The 24,838-nt window shown below is 34.5% G+C and overlaps 1 protein-coding gene across 3 annotated transcripts; it reads right to left on the bottom strand.

Moving 5' to 3' along the window:
• Window positions 1-10,444: 10,444 nt before the first annotated feature.
• LOC140879780 (probable pre-mRNA-splicing factor ATP-dependent RNA helicase DEAH9) lies at window positions 10,445-23,596 on the bottom strand. 3 transcript variants are annotated; one of them, XM_073283679.1, is made up of 23 exons: window positions 23,368-23,596; window positions 23,146-23,290; window positions 22,965-23,039; window positions 22,480-22,569; window positions 22,197-22,276; window positions 21,044-21,113; window positions 20,880-20,965; window positions 19,303-19,369; window positions 19,116-19,211; window positions 18,259-18,358; window positions 17,846-17,892; window positions 17,661-17,744; window positions 17,516-17,569; window positions 16,815-16,915; window positions 15,349-15,439; window positions 13,277-13,441; window positions 12,810-12,899; window positions 12,626-12,697; window positions 11,992-12,090; window positions 11,820-11,906; window positions 11,420-11,473; window positions 11,238-11,317; window positions 10,446-11,152 (listed from the first exon to the last, which is right to left on the bottom strand). In XM_073283679.1, exons 1-23 carry the CDS (start codon window positions 23,466-23,468, stop codon window positions 11,005-11,007), a joined length of 2,082 nt encoding a protein of 693 aa, XP_073139780.1. In that variant the 5' UTR covers window positions 23,469-23,596; the 3' UTR covers window positions 10,446-11,004. The 3 variants fall into 3 exon arrangements, 2 of the variants coding, with proteins under 2 accessions (XP_073139781.1, XP_073139780.1); XR_012149502.1 differs by having other exon boundaries at window positions 11,092-11,152; window positions 11,831-11,906; XM_073283680.1 differs by lacking the exons at window positions 23,146-23,290; window positions 23,368-23,596 and having other exon boundaries at window positions 10,445-11,152; window positions 22,480-22,555; window positions 22,965-23,034.
• Window positions 23,597-24,838: the final 1,242 nt, after the last annotated feature.

Raw genomic sequence — 24,838 nt, 5'->3', positions numbered from 1 at the left:
ATCCACGATGTGTTTCACGTTTCAATGCTACGGAAGTACCATCCGGATCCGTCCCACGTTCTTCAACCAGATGAGGCCGAATTGGATGAGACTTTGAGTTACTTCGAGCGACCGATTCAGATTCTTGACAGAAAAGAGAAGCAGCTCAGAAGCAAGTCGATTCCGTTAGTGAAGATTCAGTGGATTCGTCACGGAGTTGAAGAAGCGACTTGGGAGACCGAATCCGATATGAGGCAGCGATTTCCAGAGTTGTTCGATTGAGGTGAGTTAGTCTTCAGTTTGTTTCGTTTTGTTCAGTCTGTGATCTGTCAGATTTCGAGGACGAAATCGAATCTTAGAGGGGGAGAATTGTAATGCCCCGATTTTATTATAATTGAGTTTAATCGAGATAATCAGAGTTTTTGGTGATTGAGTATCGTTTTGATATTTAGCAGGGGGTTACTTTGCAAGATTTGAGAAATAAAGGACTGAAATGAAAAAAAGGGATTTTTTTATATATTATCCTTGCAAGTTGCCATTCCCCACCCCCCCCCCCCATCACTTCACTCAATCTCTTCTCCTCCCTCCTCCTCCCATTTCGTACGTACTGAAGCAAGCCATGGCCATCGCCTTTTTGAGCTTTCTTTCCGCTCGATTCGCTCGATCCGACCGTTAGAATTTCATTCCGAGTTGAGATTCACGATCACCTCAACGAGGGCTCCATTTAGACGTAAGTTTTGCTACGATCTCTTGAACTTCGATTTTGTTGAGTTGTCAGAATTTGATAATATTGGAGTATGTCGTTCTTGAGCTAGTATAGATCGTGTATTCGAAGTCGGTTTGGAAAAAGAACGAAGTTTGGATTTTATATGATTTTAGAGGCATATTTTCGAAAATGGTGATTTTGATTGAGGTTGGATTTGAGTTGTTTTGATGGATTGTAGTGGTGATTGAGTTGTTATGATTGTTGTTGATGATTTGAGTTTTTCCGGATAGTCGATTTATAGTCGTTATGCCGTCGAAATCGAGTTTGAGTTATCGGTTTGGTTCGGTTTGATTTGTATATCGAATTTGATTGAGTTTGAACTCCGAGTTGATATCGAATCCGTGTCTCGATGTTTTGACAGTTGACTAGAGATTGGGATTGGAGGACTTGGAGATCGGTTACCAATCGAAGAGTTGGAAGACGGTATAGTTTGTTTGATTTATCGACTTTGAGTTTCGAATTGTTTAGAGTTGAATCGAGTTGTCTCTTGTTTGACAGGATTGATTGAAGCTTCGAGAAAAAGGTAAAAGTCGACATTGAAATGAATGGGAACGAATACTCGAGATCGACTTATTCTCGAGTTCCCGAAAATCACATACCACTTGTTTATTTGCTTGCGTGAACTTGATTTAGTTATTGATGCACTTGCATTCATATTGAGTCGATTATTCGATTCGTTTTGAAATTAGACGATTTAGGGAGCTATATTGGAGTGGCCTTGGATTTCGAGATTTTCCAAGTGCCAGAATACTTCTTATAGTTGCTCTGAAGTCTAGGGGTTGAGTTGAACGACATCCACCCCGAATGGGTGTGTCGGTGAGTTGTTGTGAAGACTTGGCCCCGGGATCCCAACCGAATACTGATTGACATTTCGATTATCTGATTTGATAATCCCGAGTTTTGAAGTCATGCATTTATTCATTTTTATTTTGATTTGTTACTGATTATTACATTTCGATCTGAGGTGTTTAATTGATATTGCATGTCTGTCTCTTTTACTTAGAAATTATATTTCTAACCGGTTTATCCGGCTGTTGTCTTTGTTTGTATGTATACTTGGCAACAGGAGGATCAGGAGCTGGACCAAGTCGTTTGGGTTAGCTCGGGGTGTGACGATAGACGTGAGACACCGTGTTGTAGGGTCGAGTCGAATGATCTATTTTGAGTTTTGTTGAGTCGTTTGAACTCCTTCTTAGAACTCGACATGTTGTAATTTGGAAGAACTTAGTCTATTGCATGATCTACTCTCCTTTTGTATTTTGAATATCTTATGATTGCTGAATCATTAGTTGGATCATGTCGGAACCTTTCCGGGTGTTATTTTACACTTTTGAGGTCTTTTTGGAAGCGATTTCAGCAGGCTATGCGCGCCTGCTCGTCTGGGAAGCGCGCCCGCGCGCTCTGCACCTCCCCGGGCAGGACGCCATGCGCGCCCGCGCCTACAGAGGCGCGCCCGCGCGCCCAGGGCAGGGGGCTATACGCGCCCGCGCCTGGAGAGGCGCGGCCGCGCGTCCCATTTTAAAAAAAAAAAAAAAATTGATTCGATTTTATATTGGCTCTCGTGTTCGATTTTGTTTAATTATTCGTTATTAGAGGATTAGAAACGGGGTCTCACACTTCTAATCGACACACGCATCAATGCAAGCGTACTCCCGTCCAAGTCTCTCTAACTGTCCTCCTACAAAGAACTCCGAAGAAATGGCACGTGATAGCTAACCAGCTATGCTCTGCATCAGTGCATGTCAGTCGACCTCTTCTGCTCACGATCTACCGTCAGCCTTCTTCTTGTAACCAGTTCATGCTTTTGAACATGAAGTTTCCCGTTTGCCTACCGAACGCATCGATACAAGCATACCGGAAAAACTATGTTCTGCATGAGTTAATGACCTTACGCTCGAAACCTGTCATGCCTTAGGCATTCGAGGCATTCCCTGGTAAAGGTCTATCTGACAATCTCTCCAACTACGACTGGAGAATCTTCAGAGTAGTTTCATCATGGTAATTACTGTACAGATGCAAGCATCAAGTAAGTCCCCACCAATCCTCTGCCACTGCCTCTGGCATCCGGTACTTGATCCAAAGCTAGGATCCACATGAGTAGAAATCTCGAACGCTCGGACACGATCCATTACTCCTGTCCGTACTTGCTAGTATCCCATAAGCCAAATCTTCAGAAATCCTGCAGATGATGATAGTCTTCGGGCAATCTAATCGCCGCATCATCACCTCTTCCAAGGTCTCATCCATCCTACAAGAATAACCCAAAGTCTCATTAATATATCCCAAGTCTCTTGCATGCATGCGCTCTGATACCAATAAATGTAGCGACCCAATCCGGATCCACTACATAATCAGAGTTAAGAGCATAATTAAGCATGCATTAAAATAAATCGCTGCGGAAGACTTAAATAAAAGCAGACCGGCAGAATACAACCGGTTAAACAAATTCGATTATACAACCCAATCGAATGAATAAGCCTAAAGGGCAAAACCTACAACTAATCATGTTGTCTTCACTGGTCACTGGCTACTCCAAGCTCCTGGTGCTCAATCCTGCACCTACACCTGCCCCGTCGAATGGGGTGTCCAGATACACAAAAAAGACTGGACGTGAGCTCTAAGCTCAATACGAAAGCACGGGTAAAACATACAAACATGATGCATGCAAATGACAGGGTGTCCATATCTGGGATAACTGTATACAATTGCTCAGTAATGGCGTCTAGGACATGAGTGGTACAACCCGGGGAGCAAACCCTGTGTACGCTGCTCATTCCCAATGGACGTAGACTGTGTCTTACAGATGCCAGTGCCGGCTAACCCGTCGGTCGCGGGGCGCTCGACATCAATCGTCCGAACAGGGCTGAGCGGCCCTCCATAGCTCATCTCAAAAGATGTACAGGCACAATATGATATGCACATGTTGCATAATAATATGACACACAAATGCAACATATAAGCATGCAAAACCCGCTGGCTATCTCAGTCTGTACTTACGTACCTTATTACAGGTAGTCCTAGCAGTCCTACTCTAGGTTCCAAGTCTATCAACAACTCTACAATGCAAATACCCATGCATCATTAATTAAGCTCTAAAATCCTTAACTAAGCTATTGCATACTCCTAAATAATTTAGGGAGACCATAGCTATACCTGCGTCCGTCGTCAGCCCACTGATGGCGACTATCCCGCAACTAGGGGCACACCCCTGCTGCAGCCACAGCCTTGAGCACAGCTCCACTACACGAGCAATGCTCCGCTACTATGTCAGACACTGTCTGACTATGCTAGAATATTTTCCCTACTCCAACTCTAAAATAAGAGTACCCAAAGCCCTAAAATATAGCCACGTGGGCGAAGGAGAGGATTTCGGAATTTGCACGAATGAGGAGCTCGGACCTCATATTTATAGAACACGTTCGGATCGTTCGAACTAGCCTTCGGAGCGTCCGAACTGCTTCGGGCCATCCGATCGTCTCATCGGATCGTCCGATCTCCGCCACGTGTCAATCCAATTGCATGCAACCATGCACCTGTCCCGAACACTGTTTGGATGGTCCGAACTGCCTCTTCGGATCGTCCGAAGTCACCCCTATGATGTCACCGATGACATAATATTTCAGGATAGCTGGCTGGGCTATAGTTCGGGTCGTTCGAACCCACTTCGGATCATCCGAAGTCTTCAGAGCCTCCGAAGCCTGACTCCGTCCATGTTCGGATCCTCCGAACTCAGGTTCGGAGCGTCCGAACCCTTCGAACCTTACCCACCATTTCCGAGTGTCCTGAATCCATTTCTGGACTCCATTAATCCATTTGAAATTTTTTTAATCATGTTTTACTTAACCTAAACATGATTACACGATTAATTATGCATTAATCGTTAATTTCGGATACAGGTTACTATACTTTCACTAGAAAATAATCACAGAGTTTTACAAACCCTAAAATTAGTGAATTATTGTAAAAATCAATTTTCTCAAAGCATGTGAGAAAATAAAGAATAAAACAAATAAACCAACTCCTAAAAATCTACAGAAGATAGACAGGAAAATCAAGAGAATAGAGTTGGCCCTAGATGCCAAAACACGAGAGCAAAAAGATTTCAATCTTCGATCTTCAATCTTCAATAAACATGCTCTCAAACTCTTCACGGCATCTACGGAAAATAACTTCAACAAATAGACAAGGACTCTTCAACGTGAAAGCACTCCAGAAAGTCGAGTTCCTTGTCTTCTAAACTTAAGCTCTCTCGTCTCTCTTTTATTTTGTACGCTCAAATCTCTCTTCTACGGCTTGAGATCTTTATTTTCTGCTCTCTCTCTCTCGTTTCTCTCCAAGCCACAGATCTCTACGTTCTTTCTTCTATTTAAGCGTATCAACTTATCTCCAAAAAGAGTCTTGATCTTGTTTCCTTAATTCAAACTTGAATCTACAATGATAAGGAAACAAAGATAAGTTAAATTAGGAGATAAAGATATATTATGATAAGTGCATAATATCTCCTACAAAATAATCAAGTAAATATAAAAATATTTAAGCTCTTTAAAATATAGGAATATATCATTCTATAATCCAATATAAAACAATTCCTATTTAAAATATCTCAAGCAATAAGATATTTAAAAAGATCTAAACTTCAAGTCCAAAAAACCATATTTTAAATCTAGAAATATTATATTATCTAAATTCAAATCAAAACTATTTCTAGTTTAAAATATATCAAGAATATAGATAAGGAACACAACTATCAATCCTAGAAAGGCAAAACGCATTATTATAATCTTTCAAAACATGAAAAATATCAATAAATAATTATCCTTTCAAAGAGATTCATAAAAAAAAATGTTATTTTTACATTTACTGTAAATATAGATTACATCAATTTGTCTTACCACTATTTCACAAAACACCTTCTCATCGATAATTTACATATGATTATCCCTCATATGCATGCACCTACCCTAGTGCACTGAGCAGAATGCTTTTTTTTCCCCATACTTTCGGATATTTTATTGTTAATTAATTAACTAATTAATTAATTAATTAATTAATAATAATAATAATAATAATAATACAAGTTGACCTTGTTTGTTTCCCATTCAACAATAATAATAATAATAATACAAGTTGACCTTTTTTGTTCCCATTCAACAATCATTTTCCGTTCCATTATTTCCAAACAAAAGTTTTAAGGTTTAATTCGTCTATTTTTGCCCCTCAACTTATCAGTTTCGGAACTTTAATTTTGTCTGACCCTCTCCATAAGATGATTGCATATTTTTTTAGAGAAATATCTTCAAATTTGAGAAATATCTTGCAAAAGAACTCTAAATTATATAAGTACAAAAAAAATAATAAATAAGCATGGCGGCTGAAATTGAATGAAAAGTTGAATTTTTTTTTATGGAACACACATAAGCTGTCATCATGTGCCCGATTAAGATTTTAATTTTAAATGTTGATTTATATAGGATAGAAATAAAATATTTGTTAAGCTCAAGTGGGAATAACTCATAATTGTGGAGAGTATACATATTCCTTGAATTATATTTTATTAAATTTTATAGTTATAGAATGGATTATATTTAAATAATCTTTCAAATTTTAGGCTTCAACGACATAATCAGCACATGCTTTTATAGTGTGTAGGGATAGGGATAGGGATAGGGATTTTATTATCGCAATTTATTTAAAAACTTCAACTGTTATTATTTGACTGTTCAACTTTTCTCGACTTCATAAAAACACGTTTAGGAAATGTTTTGGAGAGCTTTTACTTATTTAAAAGTGATTTTAGCATAAATTATTTTGAAATTTGTGAGAAACTAAAGTAGGGAGTGTTTGAAAATAGAAGTTGAAAGCTAATACAAGCTAAAGTTTTGTGTTTAGAGAATAATTGCTTCCAAGCTTAATTTTTTAATTAAATGACAACCATACTCTTATTTGATTATTTAATTTTTGATACTCACACTATAAAAAATGAGTTTATATATTATTTACATTATGAATTTTGTATCAAAAATATTTTATTTTTTATAATATGAATACTTGGAAAAAATATATAAGATTAATAAAATATAAATATTAAAAATAAATTTTTTTTATAAATATACAAGATATGTACAAAAAATGTATGAAAATGTAATATATATATATATATATATATAAATAAATTCTTGTAATAATAATGTAAAGTTTTAAAAAAAATTCTTGTAATAATAATGTAAAATTAAAAAAATATTTTTTTTTAAAAAAAAACTTGTGATAATAATGTAAAATTTAAAAAAAAATTAAATTAATAATAAAAGCATATGTAATATAATAAGTTTATTAAGGGTATATATGTCAGCTTGTAATTTTATACCTTAAACAAAAAAGTAGAAGCTAAAAAAAACATCAAATTTTAGCTTTTTGCTTTTGGGTAAAATTTATAGAAGCTAAAGCGGAATTTAACATTCACAAACACTCAAAAGCACTTCTGTGCAGCTAAAAGTTAAGAAACTCTTTGTAGAAGCTCTACCAAACACTCCCTTAGTATATCACACCTACTGCATTTTATCCAAATAAAATTATAGCGCACGTATATATACAATGTATTTCAATTAGTTCAAGCTGAAAGTAAAATAATTTCCAAAGAATAGTACTAGATAATCCAATAATATATTTTAAACAAAAAACTCCTATGATATTATCACACGTGTCAATTCTATGAGATAATCTCTGAACCAACCTGACTCATAGAACATATTATTTTTTATATCAAAATTATTATTTTTTATCACAAAAATGAATCAGATCTACTCGCCCCACAAATACAAATATGTGAAACCTTGTCACAAAATACTTATATATTTCAACAACGTTTTGACAACATTATTAATCATGAATAATGATTATCTTGTTAATGATTCATTAAATATACTGTCATGTTGTAAAAGCATATATATATATAATGTGCGGGTATATTTGTAATTTCTTTACTCGAGATAAGTAAATCTCGAGTCCATGTTCAAGTCTCGTCGCTTGTGCGGGTAATTTCCTTATTTCATTGTACTCTGATTCCAGATTGTAATTGTATTCTAATATATATATATATATATATATATATATATATATATATAATGGTGCACTTGTATAAATGTCAAGGGTCGCCAACATAATTTGAAAACGAGATGTTCGTGCAAATATCTTTGAAAAATTTAATGTTACTTACCAGATAATAGTGCAAAAATATCGAGCACATGCATGCCCCACGACAAGTACGAGATTAATTCTATATATATAAGTGTACTAGCAAATAACACATATATCAGACGTGAATAACGTAATAGATATAATATATCTATATATATATATAATAATTTTAAATTTATTCACATTTATAAATTATAGTAAAAATGAGTATGATTGAAATTTTAATTTTTAATATTCACTTTTAGCGTATAACAATTTCTTTTATACACAAGTACAAATCTTGCTTCATTTTTTTAATTATAATTTAGGAAAAATTGTTTTTTTGGTCCTGTAAGTTTGTCACTTTGCGATTTTGCTCCTCTATGTTTTCATTTTCAGTTTTAGTCCGCTATCTTTATATTTTTGGTAATTTTAGTCCTTTTTCTGATGTGGCGCTGATGTGACACCATTGCAGTGCTGATGTGGAGCTGACGTGTATAGTGTCACGTAAGCATTTTCGAAAAAAAAGATTGAAATTGCCAAAAATCGAAACATGCAGGACTATAACTGAAATATGAAACATAGAGGACCGAAATCGCAAAGTGACAAACATACAAAATCAAAATTGCAGTTTACCATATAATTTATAGGGACTAAAACGCTTACTTTAAAAAGATAAGTAAAAAATATAAATAAATTTAACAACTAAAAATATAAATAAATATTTTAAAAAATTAGGTATTATTTAATGTTTAATAGTTTTAATTATTATTCTAATCTCTATTCTAAAATTTATCGTATTAAATAAACGTTTTTTAGTGCTTCCTTTTTTTTACCAATTAAAAATAAATATATCAAGTGTAACACCGACAACTTATCACTTTTAAGTTATAAATATTTCATTAATATACGTATATCTCTATTTTTTATTTTAAATCACTTTTAAGTTATAAACTTAAACTTATATCATGAAGTATACACCCAAATTATTAATTAATAATAGTAGTAGTAATTAAAAGTTAAGCAAAACACTGATAGTAAAAAATATAATGAAATATACGCTAAATTTCAGCAAAAAATAGCATAATATTAGTGCTGTTTTTCTTTTTCTGGCAGAATTATTGAGTTGGTTTTATGATGAGGTATTTTATTTTTATTTATTTCGAATATAACGTGATTTTTTTAGTATATTAAATAATGAAATTTATTCTCAATATCATATATTATGATGTTTTCAATCCATATATGATATATTATCATAACCACAAATTTTATAGAAATGTAAATATTGTTAAAATTTGTAAATAATGAGTTATTTTATTTTGATACTGCAAAAAATGTATACTGTTTTTCTTAATAATTTAATATATTTATGTTGGGATGCAATAATTGTCTCTGCTTGGTAAAGCGATCGAACCATGACGCTTGGGCTGCTGTGAGGTTTAAAAGATTTGAGTTGCATCATTATCACAATCTATAGTTTTTGGTCAAGCGGCAAGCGTTCGGTCCTACAATTGGTATCAAAGTCAAGGTCATGTGTTCGATTCCATTTGATTGCAAGGATGCAATTATTGGGAGGAAGATTGTTGGTGTGCAATAATTTAAAAGATTTGAATTGCACCATTACCACCAGCTATAACTTTTGGTAAGCGGCAAGCGCTCGATCCTACAATTTATACAAATATTTTTCCTTTTATTTTTTTATTTAGAATAAAAAAATCCCACCCAATATACGTTGAATTATGTAAAATATTTGTAACGTTTGTTCTTTAATTTTATTATTATAACCAACCCACTAATGAATATATTTAGTTAATGTACAATAATTAGTAAGATATGTTATGTATTTATACTGATATATATATATATATATATATATATATATATATATATATAATATATTCTTTGATGTCCTACCCAATAATTTACTTTTATATTTATTTATCATTCACATACAACTCATTATGTTTTTAATATGATCGATTCATGTTGAAATAATTATATTTTTTTAATTGAACTATTTATTGGCATCATCTTATTAGATTATCATAATCGCGAGTTTTTTTCTCTTAATTTACCTCATATTTCAAAATTTATAAGACCAAAAATCATCACTACTAACATTCATAATAACTAAAAATAAAAATAAAACTGATTGACTTAGAAGACTCAACAATAATTTATAAGAAAAAAATAGACGATGGTAATGTTATATATATAATATATAATTATCTTTCTTTAGAATGATTAACATGGCTGTCCCCCTTTGTTAGTGGAGGCTCGACCTTTGACCCCGTTTGCTTCTACTTTTAATGTCAAGTGTACAAGTGTAGTCTAGTGCTTCCTCCCCAATCTGACATTATGGTGCCAGTATAGACCGAATGAAATGAGTGGACTTTAATAGACAGTATTCTATAAATTTTAAAAGCACTTAATAGCACAATTAAATCCAAAGAATTTTACTTCCTTCGTTGCCCTTGTCTTTTTCCTCTAAATTTTCATGATACCCATCGTAAGTTTCACTCTAATGAACAAAATTTGGGCAATAAAAACTTTACCCTCTATTCATGCTTTTTTATAGTAAAAAAAATAGAAAATAGATTTGTACTAAAACTTTACCATCTCAACATCCACCATTTGACCGAAGTGTTTTACTTTTAAGAGAGGAATTTTGCCCGACTCTACTTTCTAACATAAATAATCTACAACCCAGAAAGTTGTCCCAAAATATCAATTTTAACTTGCGCCAAATAGCACCAACACCGTAACACCTGAAAAAAACCAGCAAGTATCAATCCAAAGACGGACAGCAGATTCGTGAAATTTGCAATTCTCTACTATTTAATGTATACTGAAAGAAAGAATGTATATGTATGCGTAAATGCACGTGTGGGGGTGCGTGTGCTGGGTCAACACAACAATTCACCGTGTACAAATAACAAAACTTTTCACATGGCATAGTAAGCTACAAACAGTTAGTTGCATCCAGTGAACTTCAGTGACCCACATGAACTGATCGACACAAGATAGTTGATTGTGTTTGCACGTAATAATAAGAATTCCAAAGGGAACAAACAATAAACAAGTCAGTGAGGTATCGGATTGAGCTGTTTGTGCTGGTAAAAATGTGGAGCAGCCTCTGTTAGCCAGGAGGGATCGATAGAGATGGCATTGCGCATGTATTGACGATCAGTTGAGACAATAGAATGGAATACTACCCACTTCGGATTTACTCTGTAAAATAATTTTCAAACAGGAGACTCTAAGAAATCGGTGTACAAGAAGAATAATGAAAAATGACATTTGATCTGACTATAACCTGAATAACACTGATGAAGGATGAATGTAAACGTCTTGTGAACTTCTAATAGTTTTGTACAGACCATTGTGACTGAATGCCTAATAACAAGAAAAGTCAATATATACGATCAGGTCAAATTCACAGGAAAATTTTTTCAGTGATATTTCAGTTTGAGAAATTCATGATTATTTAACACTTACTTCCAATCGACAAGCATTAGCGAAAAATCCAGCAGTGACTGCCTTTCTTACCGCCTGCATCATAAAAGGGCAAACATCTTCGGTCCAGCAGAAATGATACTATAGTCACCAAAGACTAGCTATGATTCATAAACAGATTGGGATAGAAAGATAGTGTCCATTCATTCAAGAAACCTGTGATACCATGAATGGGCACAGCCACATGAAATGGAGGAAATTTGGAATCATGATGGTTCTCTAGGAATTGGGGGTAACAAATTGATCTTCAAAACAGGAAACAAGCTGAAAACTGCCCACAAACTTGTACAAATAAAAACGCTAACTGATAGCTATTCAATACTCGTTGAGTTGAATCTTGGGTTATTTAGCTATCATTATAATGGCACTACTAACAACTTACATTCAAATCACCTTCACAAGACTTTAAGGCTATGCCTAGGCGCTGCACAATTCGCCTCAGTTGTTGCCGAATTTCATGAACTTTTCTCTGAGAAATCAAAAATGAAATTTGATGAGCAACAAATAACAAGTTCATTGAACGCTTCAAATCACAGCAACCGAATTGAGCATACCATGGCTTGGTAGTTTACAAAATTCTTGTGACACCAGTTTGAAGATTTACCAGACTCAATAAATCCTTTATAAACATTCAGAAATGTAACATGGTCACCCTGAGAACAATAAATATATTAATTAATGAATTCAAGGAAACACTGGGCTTTAATAATACAATTTCACAGTCTCGGTAATTCATTATAATGAGCTATCAGTCGAATAAACAAATATCAAGGATAATTAAAAAAAAAAGAAATTAATAAAAATTATGATTTGAAGTCCAGGTACAAAGAATTAGTTCAAAAACCAAATAAGTTTCGCAAGTAGAGACTGCTAATTAATTTCTTTTTCAAGTCTTTGGAACACATTTTCTCACTACTTTTTATTGGCAAGGACACCAGTATCAAGAAAAAGCACCAAAGTTCGGGTTCCGGCAGTCAGCACAAAAGATATGTTACTTCACTTAAAACTATCCCAAGAACAACACCTAAACCCATGAATACAGTCTTGAAATAATCTTTCACTTATACATTTACTAGTCCAATTACTAAATATCAGTTCCGTAAGTTTTCAAGTCACTCGAATTCTAATTAGCCGACATGGGCAAAGCATATGCACAGGGAAGGAGTAAGCAAAAGAAAAAATATGGACCTCAGAAACAGCAAATCTCAACTTGGCTTCGTCCATTTCTTTTTGTACTCCCTTACTGGAAAACCAGATCGACTGCATAGGGTAAAGAGAGCAGTAAACAAAACCCAAACAAAACAAAAATTCATACGATAATATATGAGAAAATCTTAATAAAGTAAAGTATCAGATAGGGAGATGATTTTACCTGTATGGAGAGCACAGCAGCAATAGTAATGGCTTCCTCGGAACAGCCAAAGTCGTTTGAGGCTAATATCATTTTTGAGACCATTGGATCCTAAAATAAGAGATTTAACAATGATTAGGAAAAGTCAAAAACTTCTTGATCAATAATTTTTACCAAAAATACGGGGCTATCTAGACACTTTATTTGGACAGACATAGCTCATGGTAAATCAGGACTATCTCAAAGGAAAAAGAGGCCATCTGTATTGCTAGTAATCCAGTAGATTAAGAGAGGACCCAACATAAACAAGTGGATTCTCACTTTCTTCATGGCATTGTAGTGAACATATAATCTGCACTGCTTTTACACCTTTTGAAAAACATATGCTAATATGTTTCTCGGTGTGTATTTTGTTAAGTCATATGGTCTACACAAATTAAAACACACAAATCTTGAATAATACACGAACTCAGGTAACAGAGACATACTAGTGGAATCTCAGCAACCTGGAAGCCAGCAGGAGATGTAAGTTTGGCATCATCATCAAGGACTCCAAGTGAATATAATACTTCAAGTGCCCTAATCAGTGCTTCAGGGGAGGGTGATGATGGCCAATCAAACCCCAATATATTGTCTACCCCCAGGGCTTTTAACTATCAACAGAAAGATGAAACAGTAGTCATTAAAATCTCAAGAAATTAAAGTGGCCAAGTTAAGAAATGAATATACAAACAAAAAAAACCAGATATAATACAAGGAAATATATACAGACAGCAACTTAGTAAATAGTCAAACTCAAAACACAGAGAAACAAGAAAAGAATAAGCCAAAACAATCAAAAAATAGTCATCACAAATTTCATTTAGTCAACCAAGAATTTCGTCATGCACAATCAACAATTAATGACTATAAATCATAGGAAAAAAGACATCAAGTGTGTAACTTCTTTTAAATGAAATGAACATTCATGGAAAGAAATTATGAACACGATTTCGAAATACAGTGACGCAGAATTGCCTGCTTTGTAATGGAGGCTTATAAAATGTTTCTCCCTTTGCTTTTTTTTCCTTGGTTTTTTTCTTAGGATAGTAGCACTAGCGACAACGGGTCGGATAATTTGAAAAACAGAACAGTTCTAGGTAGAATTTATTCAAGAAAATGGATAGGCTGAATTAGAAAACTTTTTTTTTGATAGGAAACTAGAACTTTATATATATAGTGAAATAAGTAGATACAAAAAGTGAACCAGCGGTCCACAAAAGCTAACTATGGTCCTTTGCAAACAAAGGCAATTATCATCTAATTATCATCTAAATCAAAGCCAATTTCCAATCACTATACAAGTCTAATAAAGCCAAAGAATGGAAGCTAGAACCCTTGTGAGCCCACATGGAAACTCTCAGTTTTACTTTGTCCCAAACTTCCTTTACTGTTTCTTCACTATCATAAAAAATTCTTCTATTCCTCTCCAGCCAAAGCGACCAACACACGCAATGAACCACTATCAACCAAAACACTCTCCCTTTTTGTCCAAGCCGACCTCCTAGATCCATAGCAAAAAAGATCTTTTGTTGAGTTCGGGATTACCCAAGACAGTCCCAATTCCTTGAGAGCAAGATTCCACAAGAAACCAAAAACGGACAGTGAATAACCAAATGGTCCTGAGTCTCTCCCCCCCCCCCCCCCTGTTTGCATAGTACGCACCAGTTCGGGCTAAGGGAGATGTTCGGGAGCCTCTTTTGAATCAAATCACAGGTAGGCAGCCTCCCCAACGCAGTTGTCCATGAGAAAAACTGAACCTTTGTCGGAATCGGGGCTTTCCAGATTGGGTAGAAGAGAGGGAAAGTAGGGAATCGCTCGACCGGGAAGAAAGACTCAAAGAAGGACTTAACTGAAAATACACCTGAGCTGTCCCACAACCATTTCCTCACATCCTCAGCGCCCTCTATTAGGTTGACCCCCCTCAAAAGTTCCAGCAGATTACCTAGCTGGCCCAATTCATCATCCCTCAGATCGCATCTGAAGTGCAGGTTCCAAGATAAAGAGTTGGAGGAAGGATATGGATCTTGACAAAGGAAAAAAGAGATCTGTCTATTATGCTCCCTGGAAATCAGAAAAAGATTGGGAAATAAATCCTTAAAACTAGAATTCCCCACCCAACAATCTTCCCAAAATCTAAATCTATCCCCCCCTAGAACCACCGCCCTCACAGAGTGACTGAAAGTCAGATACGTCCTCGATATAAATTTCCACTGACACATCATTATATTGTAGAAAATAATTCCTTTCTCATAGTACATCTAAACAACACAACCAATTAACCAATAGCTAATCTTGCTATACTTAAAACAAAAAGAAAAAACAAGAGTTATTCACCACCCATTCTCTCCCCACCAAAATACAGTGAAAGTATTCTGAGGTACATAATAAGAGATGTTGGAGTCAGATGGGTCATTAAGCAAAAGAAATAGAACTACTAAAAGGGAACTTGTTTTCTTGACTTGGAAACTTGAAGACGTGGAAGGGTAATAAATTATATATTTTTCTACAATAGGCATACCTGAATGACACAGGGAACGAGATTTGATCTCTGCATCTCTGGAATACCATGAGCAGACATCTCATTCATAAAATATTCTTCAGTGTAGAGCCTGTAATTTTGGCCACAGCACAAAATGTGTCATTATCAGTTCCCTATATGTATCATTTTAATATTTTCCTATCTGAGCGTTTCAAATACAAGGGAAATTATGGGGAGCAATGGGCGACCTAAATAATTTTTTTGCTGCAAACATCCAACAAGTAACATTGCTACAAGATTACTTTAAGCTGAATATTGAAATGTGGAAAGAAACTGGCAATTCACAAAGAATCGTTATGTTGCTTTAGCTCGGATTGTTCTGCAGGCTCGTTGAGGTGAGGATCTCACTGACGTTCTCTTCCTTCTTTGGGATTTCACTTTAAATTTCAAGATTGAGTTTTCAAACATCATACCGAGGTTGTTCCAGCTCTCCCAATTATCCAAAGCTCTTAAGGACTTGATTTTTGTTGCTGAAGATTTGCAAGTAAAATGTCATGAAGAACACTATGGACATGGCATTCAAATCCTGATGGACACTTTGAGCCCAAATAATTATGGCTCTCTTACGATCCCCTCACAATAATTTCACCAATTTGCAACTTTTACAAATTGAATACGCAAACTTGGTTCTGATACTTATTATAGGATCTAAAATTTTCCATGTTAGCAAAATAGAAATAGAGAAAATAAAGAAATTATATTATTGGATTAATCTGTCAAAATGATGCTAGTTTAGAGATATTAAGTTTAGAAGAAATCGTAGTTAACATCACATATTATTCAATTGAAGATGAACCCGTGAACACTAAAATTTTAGTGCATGTGACACATAAACACAAATATAAATTTGAGATTCAATTAATTTTTAAAATATAAAAATAAAGTATCCATATGTAATATGCAAAGCATAATATGTATTCTTACATTTATCAGGTGAAGCTTCCAATAGTCTTTGAGATTCCCTCTATTCTAAACAATTCTTTATATTCTTATGGCTTTGTATCCCGCCTTATAATTGGGATGCTTACTTTGTCAACTTTTTAAAGAAAAGCTAACCTGGGCTAACCTGGGCTTCCCATAGAGAGAACCATAGTGCAGATCGAAACGAAAATCGATGGGATAATGAACATGAATCAACTCATATGTGCAGATGATTTGTAAGCAAATTTGACAACATTCAAATCAACAGACTCCCTCATTCACCTCCAAGAAATGTGTTTTTTATGTGAAAAATGAAATTTAATGCCCAGTAGTGCTTTCAAAAGATACCCATAGTTCTAGGCACATCTGCTTTACATTATCATTGAGTTTCCTCAATTTAATTATTTAATCTGCACGTATTTGAGGTATCAAACCCACCAGAATAACAACCAAGTCAGGTAGGTCAAATTATTACCATGATAAATTAGGATTAGAATTTAGCGAGTGTTTTTATGGTTTGTCACCTGTAGCACTTTCCCGGCCGAATTCTTCCAGCCCTGCCAGCCCTTTGCCGAGCAGATGCCTTCGATATTGGTGTCACAACCAAATTTTCAATATCAGTCATCTGTTACGAAGTAGACATATACGTGATGTGAGGAGTCATCAACTTTCAATAGTTAAAGGTGCTTAATTACATCAGTAAATTAAAATACAATTAATTAAGCATAGCATCTGAACAACATAGAGTCATAGATGTATTCATGCTTGCCAAAGCTTGTTTGACCAAACAATATAAAGAATAAAAAAGAATTGATAGATCTCTCTCAAGCAAGCGGAAAAAAAATAAAAAGGTATTGGTAAAAGGAAATTGACTGACACTTTAGGATTCGTGTAACATGTAAAGCATTTATAGGTAAAGCGACTATAACTGCAACCCTGACAACCAATTCCCCAATAAAGAAGGTTGTCAACTTTCATGAGAAGTTGTGAAAGAAACTGGATTTCCAAAAATTGTCATTACTCTCGCACATACAAGAAACTCGTACATACAAGTTTCATCTCTCTTTAGCGTTTGTACAGTAGCCATTAGCCAACGTACCAACTTTACAAGTTTCCAATGGAAAAACAACAATCATTTATCAAATTCCAACGAACATCAAAAAAGAGAAATGAGAAGAAATGAAAAGCAATAATGCATGAAAGCAAGCAGAATGGTAAAATATACCGGATTATAGAAACGTTGCTTTGTGAACCCACAATCCACGACATAGACAACACCCTAGAAAACATGGTGAGGAAAGAATTCAGCTGTTAATTCAAGTGGTGGATGCGATATTACAAATGTTCCCCTGAGATGTGAAGATTTTTACCTCCAATGTCAAGGATGTCTCTGCAATATTTGTCGATATTACCACCTTTCTCCTCCCACGAGGGGTTGGTGAAAACACAAGATCCTACAGAAACCAAAAAGAGAATGATTCATTTCAAGATTATGTACAAAAAACAAGGTTTTCTTTTTTTTTTTTCTTATTGACCAGGTACAAAAATTACAAACCTGATCTGCCCGTGGAAGTCCAGAATACAGAGGCAAGACTATCAATCCTGTAAGAAAACAGGTAAGAATAGCATAAACAAAGGGCGTCAAAAACTGAATATTAAGAACATAGAGACTCTTGACTTAAAGCAATTAATTTTGTCAAGACCATCACATTACCAGTGTCTAACTAATTACAAGTTCCGACAAGAAGAGAACCATTGGTGATTATTCTAATCAATCTTTTTCAAAGAAATAGATTATCTAATCTATGCAAAATCATCATCTATACAAGTATTACAGAAGAAAAAAATTTGACTGAGTTTCAAAAGCAGAGACATAAAAGACTCAACCCAAAAACATATTAACTTGCTTTCAAAAAAATTAAAATGTGACACCAGAATATCTCCCATTTTTGAGCTTGTCTATAACACCTTTTTTTCTACTACTCTGGGAATCTTCTGTAAGCATCTGAATTGCAGCTTCAATATCATCTTGACCAGTAAGAAAAACCAGAATATCTCCCATTGGCTCCTATATAGAGATACAAGACCATTACGGCTCATATAGTATTATTCAGTACCTTGTGAAAGTTAAACAAGTGATAATCAACAAGAAAAGATGATGACCCAAAAGTAAACAAATCAAATTAGCCTCACAAAGTCGATATTTCACATATTATTTAAATAATTAACGACAACAGTTAGGCCTTAAAAATGTCACATGATTTTTTATTTTTATTTTTTTGATAGGAAACGAAAATATTATTAATTATTAATTTAATAAATATGCCACATGATCATATGACTATAGTTATTATTTGCAATATTTGGTCGACAGTAGATGAAGGAAGCCAAACTATGTCTGATATCTGACCACAGCACACTCAATGAAGGACACACAAAGCACCAAACACAAATAACCCCCCGTCTCGCCATTTAATTGATAATAATCATAGTTGCAAATGTTTTACACCTGCAAAATGAGGTGCAGCAAGTAAAAACAAATGAACCCACAAGCAAACCAAAGCATTACATAGCACAAGATATGTAATCGAAGAATCCACCATACAGATGGGGTTAAGATAAATATTGAGTCATTGACACTTCAACTCAAATTATAAGGGGATTTTTAATAAATCCAGGACAGTGTGTATTAGTAGTTTTATAAATCAAATTATTTCCCAACTAATTGTAAGTTTCTGTTCCTCGACAGCCTTTTACAAGAGTCAAAAGCAACAAAAATTGTGTGCACGCTCCAAAATCATGCAGGACCAACACATGAACCATACCTGATCATCAATAGAAAGTACTGTTGAAACCACAGCACGGAGGTAATCTGGAACAGGTTCCTCAACATAACAAATTTGTACATCGAATCCTCTACCCTAAAAATTCAAAACAAAATATTTTATACAGACACCACAAAAAAATGCCATTCACCATGAAGTCAAAATGTAAATTAACTATAGCACATACCTCAACTGAAACAATAGCAGGCTCTTTATTTGGTTCAAGCTGCTCATCATCTTGACCCTGACGCTTTCTGTTAAGTAGTGTACCGAATTTCTTAAGCATGATCTCACAGGGAAATTTTCAATGACAGTAATCACCTCATAAATATAGAACAGAAAAAAAGGTAAAACACGAGCAAATGCATGGACAAATTTGAAAAGGACGGCAAAAGGGCCAAAATGAAAGCATTGTAATATATTAATAATTTTTTTTATAAGAAACATATATAATATTAAAACTTAGTAATAGTAACATAGGAAGGTGGACCAGTGGTCCACTATATTCACTATACAAGATCTAGGAAAGTACTATTTGAAAACCAAACTCCAATCCCTATACAACTCTGAAACTGAAAACGATTCAAAGAGAGGTGAATTATGTAACCAAACTCCAATCCCTATATTAATAATTCGATAGTTAGATCACTTTTTTCCTTCGTATGACTAATTTCCCAAAGCCTGTAGCCTCACATCTGGCACTAATGTTCCTAGATATCATGTTTTTTCATCAACTCAATAGACGAGTAAGAACATGTATCTCAGACGTGTAGACAACAGAAGCTAGAAGAGATTACTGCTTCGATTGAGTTTTTCATGTGTGAATGCAGGCAAAAACAGTAGTATCATTTGCTCCACAATAAGATAATGTTACAACAACAATTTTTATGCTAGAAGTAGATGAAAAAGAGTGAAAATAAGGTAGAATTACACTGAAAATGAACCCAGAGAAAATCGTTCTACCCTAGTCCCTAGCCAAATCTAGTCCCTAGAACAAGCTAGTCAACACTCAAGAAAAAATCAGAATGATTCGAACAATCCTCTCTCTATGTCTTATAACCTCCACCACATCTAGATTCTTCCAAGGCTTGTAATTCTTGGGCTTGATTTGGCAAGGCCCGATGTCTTAGAGCCTCTAGCAAGTCCATGACAGATTATACTTGGTATGGAGACGTTTTTCACAGAAAATCATCTTTTCCTGGGAACAAAGAAAAAGAAGTGTTCTTTTTAAAAATATCTCGTTATGGAGGATGCTTAAAAATCAAGATGGTGATTGGTTACAAATTCTCTTTAAAGGATTTTTTTTTTTTAAAAAAAATTAAGTATAATATCCAACATAAAATGTCGATTTATGAAAAAAGCATTTTAAAAGACCGTGGTTTCTAAAGTACTTTTCTTTGCTAATTGCTTGTGTATTCAAACTTACCCTAAAGCTAACAAATCATTCTTTGAAGCAACTTTAAAGATGAAGTAGACATTTATGGTCTAATAAAACATTGCTCTAAAGCAAGATGATCTTAAACTCAATAGCTTCAGCAATATTAGTCATACTGAGATTGAATCCATTGCAAGCAGTCTCCTTATGTTTTTAGGATGTACCCAATAATAGATCCCATTTCCGGACAGAGATTGTGGCAAATAGTGTATCTTCTGGATAAAGAAGGTAGTGGAGACATACAATGCCAAAACTATTAAGACCATTTGATATAAGTAGACATAAATCTGCTGCAGCAAATAACATTATTCCAATGCCATGAATCATACCTAGCATTAAAAAAGGATGCCATAGACTTTGCTTCAATTGTAGCCGAGGCAATGATGAGACGAAGTTCTGGCCGTCGCCTTTGAATCTAAATTAATTGTTATTGGTTTTAATAAGTAGATGAGTAGGTTATAACCTAAGAGAATGTAACTTCAAATTAAAGTACCTTTTTTAAGAGACCTAGCAAGATGTCTGTTGAAAGAGACCGTTCATGAGCTTCATCTACCATTATGACACTGGCAAAAACTATGAGTTAAGACATGAACATAGGAGACCTAAACCAGGTATTAAATAACAAAACAAAATCAAAAGTCAAGGAGGAGGTCCAATAAAAATAATAAAAGAACAAATGGTATGTGTTAAATCAAAGTCTTCATCAGGTAGACCATGTAAGCAAAAGGTGAGTATGGATCACGGAAGGCTGGGTCAGTATCTATCTATTTGTTAACTTTTGTTCAAAACAGTGAAATCCTATGACAGAATGTGCAGCACAAAGCCCATTAGACACTAGCATCTCAGAACTACACTATTTAACGTAAAAAAGAATCTTGATGTAGAGCAAAGGAGATCGCATTTGTAATACCATGACCCAACAATGTGTTGATTTTATCAGTAGTGCTTTTACATCCACCAAGCAATAGTTATCAGTAGATCCCAAGGCATGGGCACTTTTATTTTGAAATGTATATTAGCATAATGCACCAGATATATGATCACCTGCAATTGATACCCTCTTTCTGAATGCTGTATGTTACGCCAACATCAACCATGACCCCTTTCTTAATGGATTAATAGTGAACTGAGCGATAGATTTCACCTTAAGAACATCTTCAGCAAGCCAAATAAGAATGAACTTCTATCCCTGACATTTACCTTTATGTTCCCACTTCATTATTCCCAGAAGTTTTAGATCCATGGTGTAGAGGAATCAAGTAAAACACAAACTAATCCTATCATACAGTATCTCCATGGAAGACTCTCTTAGTAAATGGATGACAAAGACAAAAATCAGGGTTCTATAATAAAGAGGAGAAAAGTAAACAAAAAATGAACAAGCCAGGAACTAGTAACCGAAAAGGATGTTCAAACACATTTAACTATGTTATAAACACTATCATTTGCCACCCATTTTTTTTCACATAATTCTCTTTCCCAGAGAGAAAGGGAAGGAAAAGTGAGATGCATCAAAATCTTAATGATATTTTGGGTAACCCAATAGTGACAGATTGAAGAGACGATCAATTGACCGAGAAAAACTCATGAATGGCTCCATTACACAGGCTCAAGGGACTTAGAGATCTCTGAAAGTGTGAACATACCTATACTTGCTTAAGAGAGGATCATCCATCATTTCCCTCAGCAACACTCCATCTGTAAGAAATTTTATCCTTGTTAGATCCTGTTCAACCAGCAAAAGATGAAAAGTACAATTAGTTTGCATGCTTATGTTGAATTGTGTTTGGAATATGATAACACGTTATGAAATACAGCAATTGCAAAGATGGCACTATCTCCAACAAGTAAAGTTCAAAGATAGAATCATATGCAGAGAACACGATATACAATAGAATTGCGCCTATATAAAAAAGCAGTAAGACTCACACTATTGGTCATATCTTCAAACCGTATTGTGTAGCCAACTTCTTCGCCTAATTTCACACTCAACTCTTCAGCAACTCTGGATGCAACAGTCTGGATGTCAATACAAGCTGAACATCATGGTTTTATTAAAATGCAGAATGTCTTTGGCATCAATCAAACTTAATTCTTCCTGAGGCACCAAAGTACAAGATATAGGTAGCCATTGAGTAATAATTGCAGGTTTTTCAGGAGCATTAATGCATTACAAATCAGTGAAAGCACTAACATGAATGGGAATCAGTTGCAAATACTCCCACGACACTGACTGATAATACTAAAACCCATTCATGAGAAAATGTTACCTCCAAAGCAAGTAAATGAAATCCACAAAAATCTCATAATATAACAAAGATGTCACTGACATTGACTAAAAAAGAACAAATTGCAGAGTGGCACCAATTGGGCCCTGAAAATTGGAAGTACACAACAAGGCTCCAAAGTCATACCTGAACGGCCAACCTCCTCGGTTGTGTGCATGCTATCACTCGACCACCCTCAGCCCATCCAGCTTCTTTAAGATACTGCCCGCCGAGTCGCACATGAATTTCTTTAGATTAATTGTTCTAAAACGAATTTCCTCTTGCAGTCAAGAATTTACCATAACTAGCCAATCATAATACAACAGACCTGTGGAATCTGAGTCGTTTTTCCACTTCCCGTTTCGCCTACTATGATGGTAGTGGCGTGTTTCTCTACTAAATATAATATGGCCGTTCTATATTTGTATACAGGGAGCCGCTGCCTCTGTTTATCCATGCTTACATTGCCAGAACTGTAGTCCAACGTATTAAAAAAAAAAAAATTACCGCCCGTAATCGAACCAAATAAATAAAGATTAACTGAACTCACCCAGAAAATGAAGAACTGGAGGCGTTGTAGAATAGAACGCCGCCTTCTTCATCGTCCACAAGTCGGGGATTTTCGGTCCCTGGCTTCCAGAATCTTGCCATTACCAGAGGAGAAACACTCAAATTTACTCGCAAAAGGAAATCTTTCTTCACCCGTTGGGATTGGAAGATGAACGCAGCGAGAATGTGCACAGAGTGCTTCTGTTCTGTCGAACCTAATTGGGTTCAAATCTTCTCGACTCTGACCCGGACTTTTTGTTTTTTATGCCCACCCGGTAAATATTCAATTTAATTGGAAAATTTTTTTATTGAATTCGAGGGCTTTGTTACAATTGATTATTAAACTCAAAATCTCGTCATAAAACTTGTGACATGGAGCACAGCTATGCATTTTTTATACAAGATTATCAATTGACGATTTCAGTTCATCTCAAAACTTTTCAAATTCATCTAGCAATATAGGAGGGATATTACTAACTCTCTTTTCGGCTCATCGATTTAAAACTTGATGTCAGATGTCGTAAATACAAATTGAATTGTACATTTAATATGCAATATCTAAAATTCATGAGAAAACTTTAGAAATACATCTCACAATACGAGATCTACAAAATCATCAAATAATTATCTCGTATAAAAACATGTACTCCAAATTGGTACTTCTCCACAATTAATTCACTAGACTCAAAGTCAAAAGCCTTTCTTTTTCAAAAAACAAAAACACAACTCTTTTTCGAATATTTAAATGTGTTCAAAAATCTCATTCATGATAAAATTATTACCCTCGACGTTGTATTTATTAGTGGAATGAGACACACACGTTGTATTTAACATAATATATGAAAAAAGATGTTAGAGTTATTTATTCTTCTCATTAAAATTAATATATATATATATATATATCAAAAGTTTTTGCCGGTTTTGTTGGATAATTAACTGAAATAACAGTCATTTTTAGGAGCAATTTTCATTTATTTTTGAATGAATTTTGAATGACATAGATAATTGTAAATAAACGAAAAATAAGGATTATAATTACAAATTTGAGATGATCATAATAAAATAGTTACTCTATGGTGCTCATTCTTCATACGATAGAATATATTATTTAAATAAAAACCAAACATACATCACATTCTCTAGTTTAACTACACAAAATAAATTATTTAAAAAACATATTCTTAAACAACAAAAATTAAAAATCAAACACTACCAGTATTTTCTGTTTTTTTTTGTCTTTTTTTATTTGATAGGCAGCTACGAAAGTGACCCTTCTACTGATATATGGCGTAGATTATGAAACACGTAAACGAACATAAATTATATAATCGACTTCTGAAACTTTACAATTTGGTTAAAAAATATTTAATTCACATTCAAAATTATTAAATTCAAAACCGAAGTGGAACCTTTTCAAATATTTTTTGTTGTCTCAAACCTTGACTCAAATAAATTATTTTGGTTGGTCATTC

The sequence above is a fragment of the Henckelia pumila genome, chromosome 2 (genome assembly GCF_033568475.1).
Source record: "Henckelia pumila isolate YLH828 chromosome 2, ASM3356847v2, whole genome shotgun sequence".
Classification (NCBI taxonomy): domain Eukaryota; kingdom Viridiplantae; phylum Streptophyta; class Magnoliopsida; order Lamiales; family Gesneriaceae; genus Henckelia; species Henckelia pumila.
The sequence above is the reverse complement of the archived record's forward strand: the minus strand, read 5'-3'. Positions and strand labels throughout refer to the sequence as shown.

What these genes read in the sequence shown, in the direction of transcription:
- LOC140879780 (XM_073283679.1), bottom strand. Translation starts at nt 23,468, where the DNA reads ATGGCAAGATTCTGGAAGCCAGGGACCGAAAATCCCCGACTTGTGGAC. An exon ending in TGCTAGGTCTCTTAAAAAAG is followed by an intron (nt 20,966 to 21,043) that starts GTACTTTAATTT and finishes CAATTAATTTAG; the next exon opens with ATTCAAAGGCGACGGCCAGA. An exon ending in CTAATGCTTGTCGATTGGAA is followed by an intron (nt 11,318 to 11,419) that starts GTAAGTGTTAAA and finishes TCTTGTTATTAG; the next exon opens with GCATTCAGTCACAATGGTCT.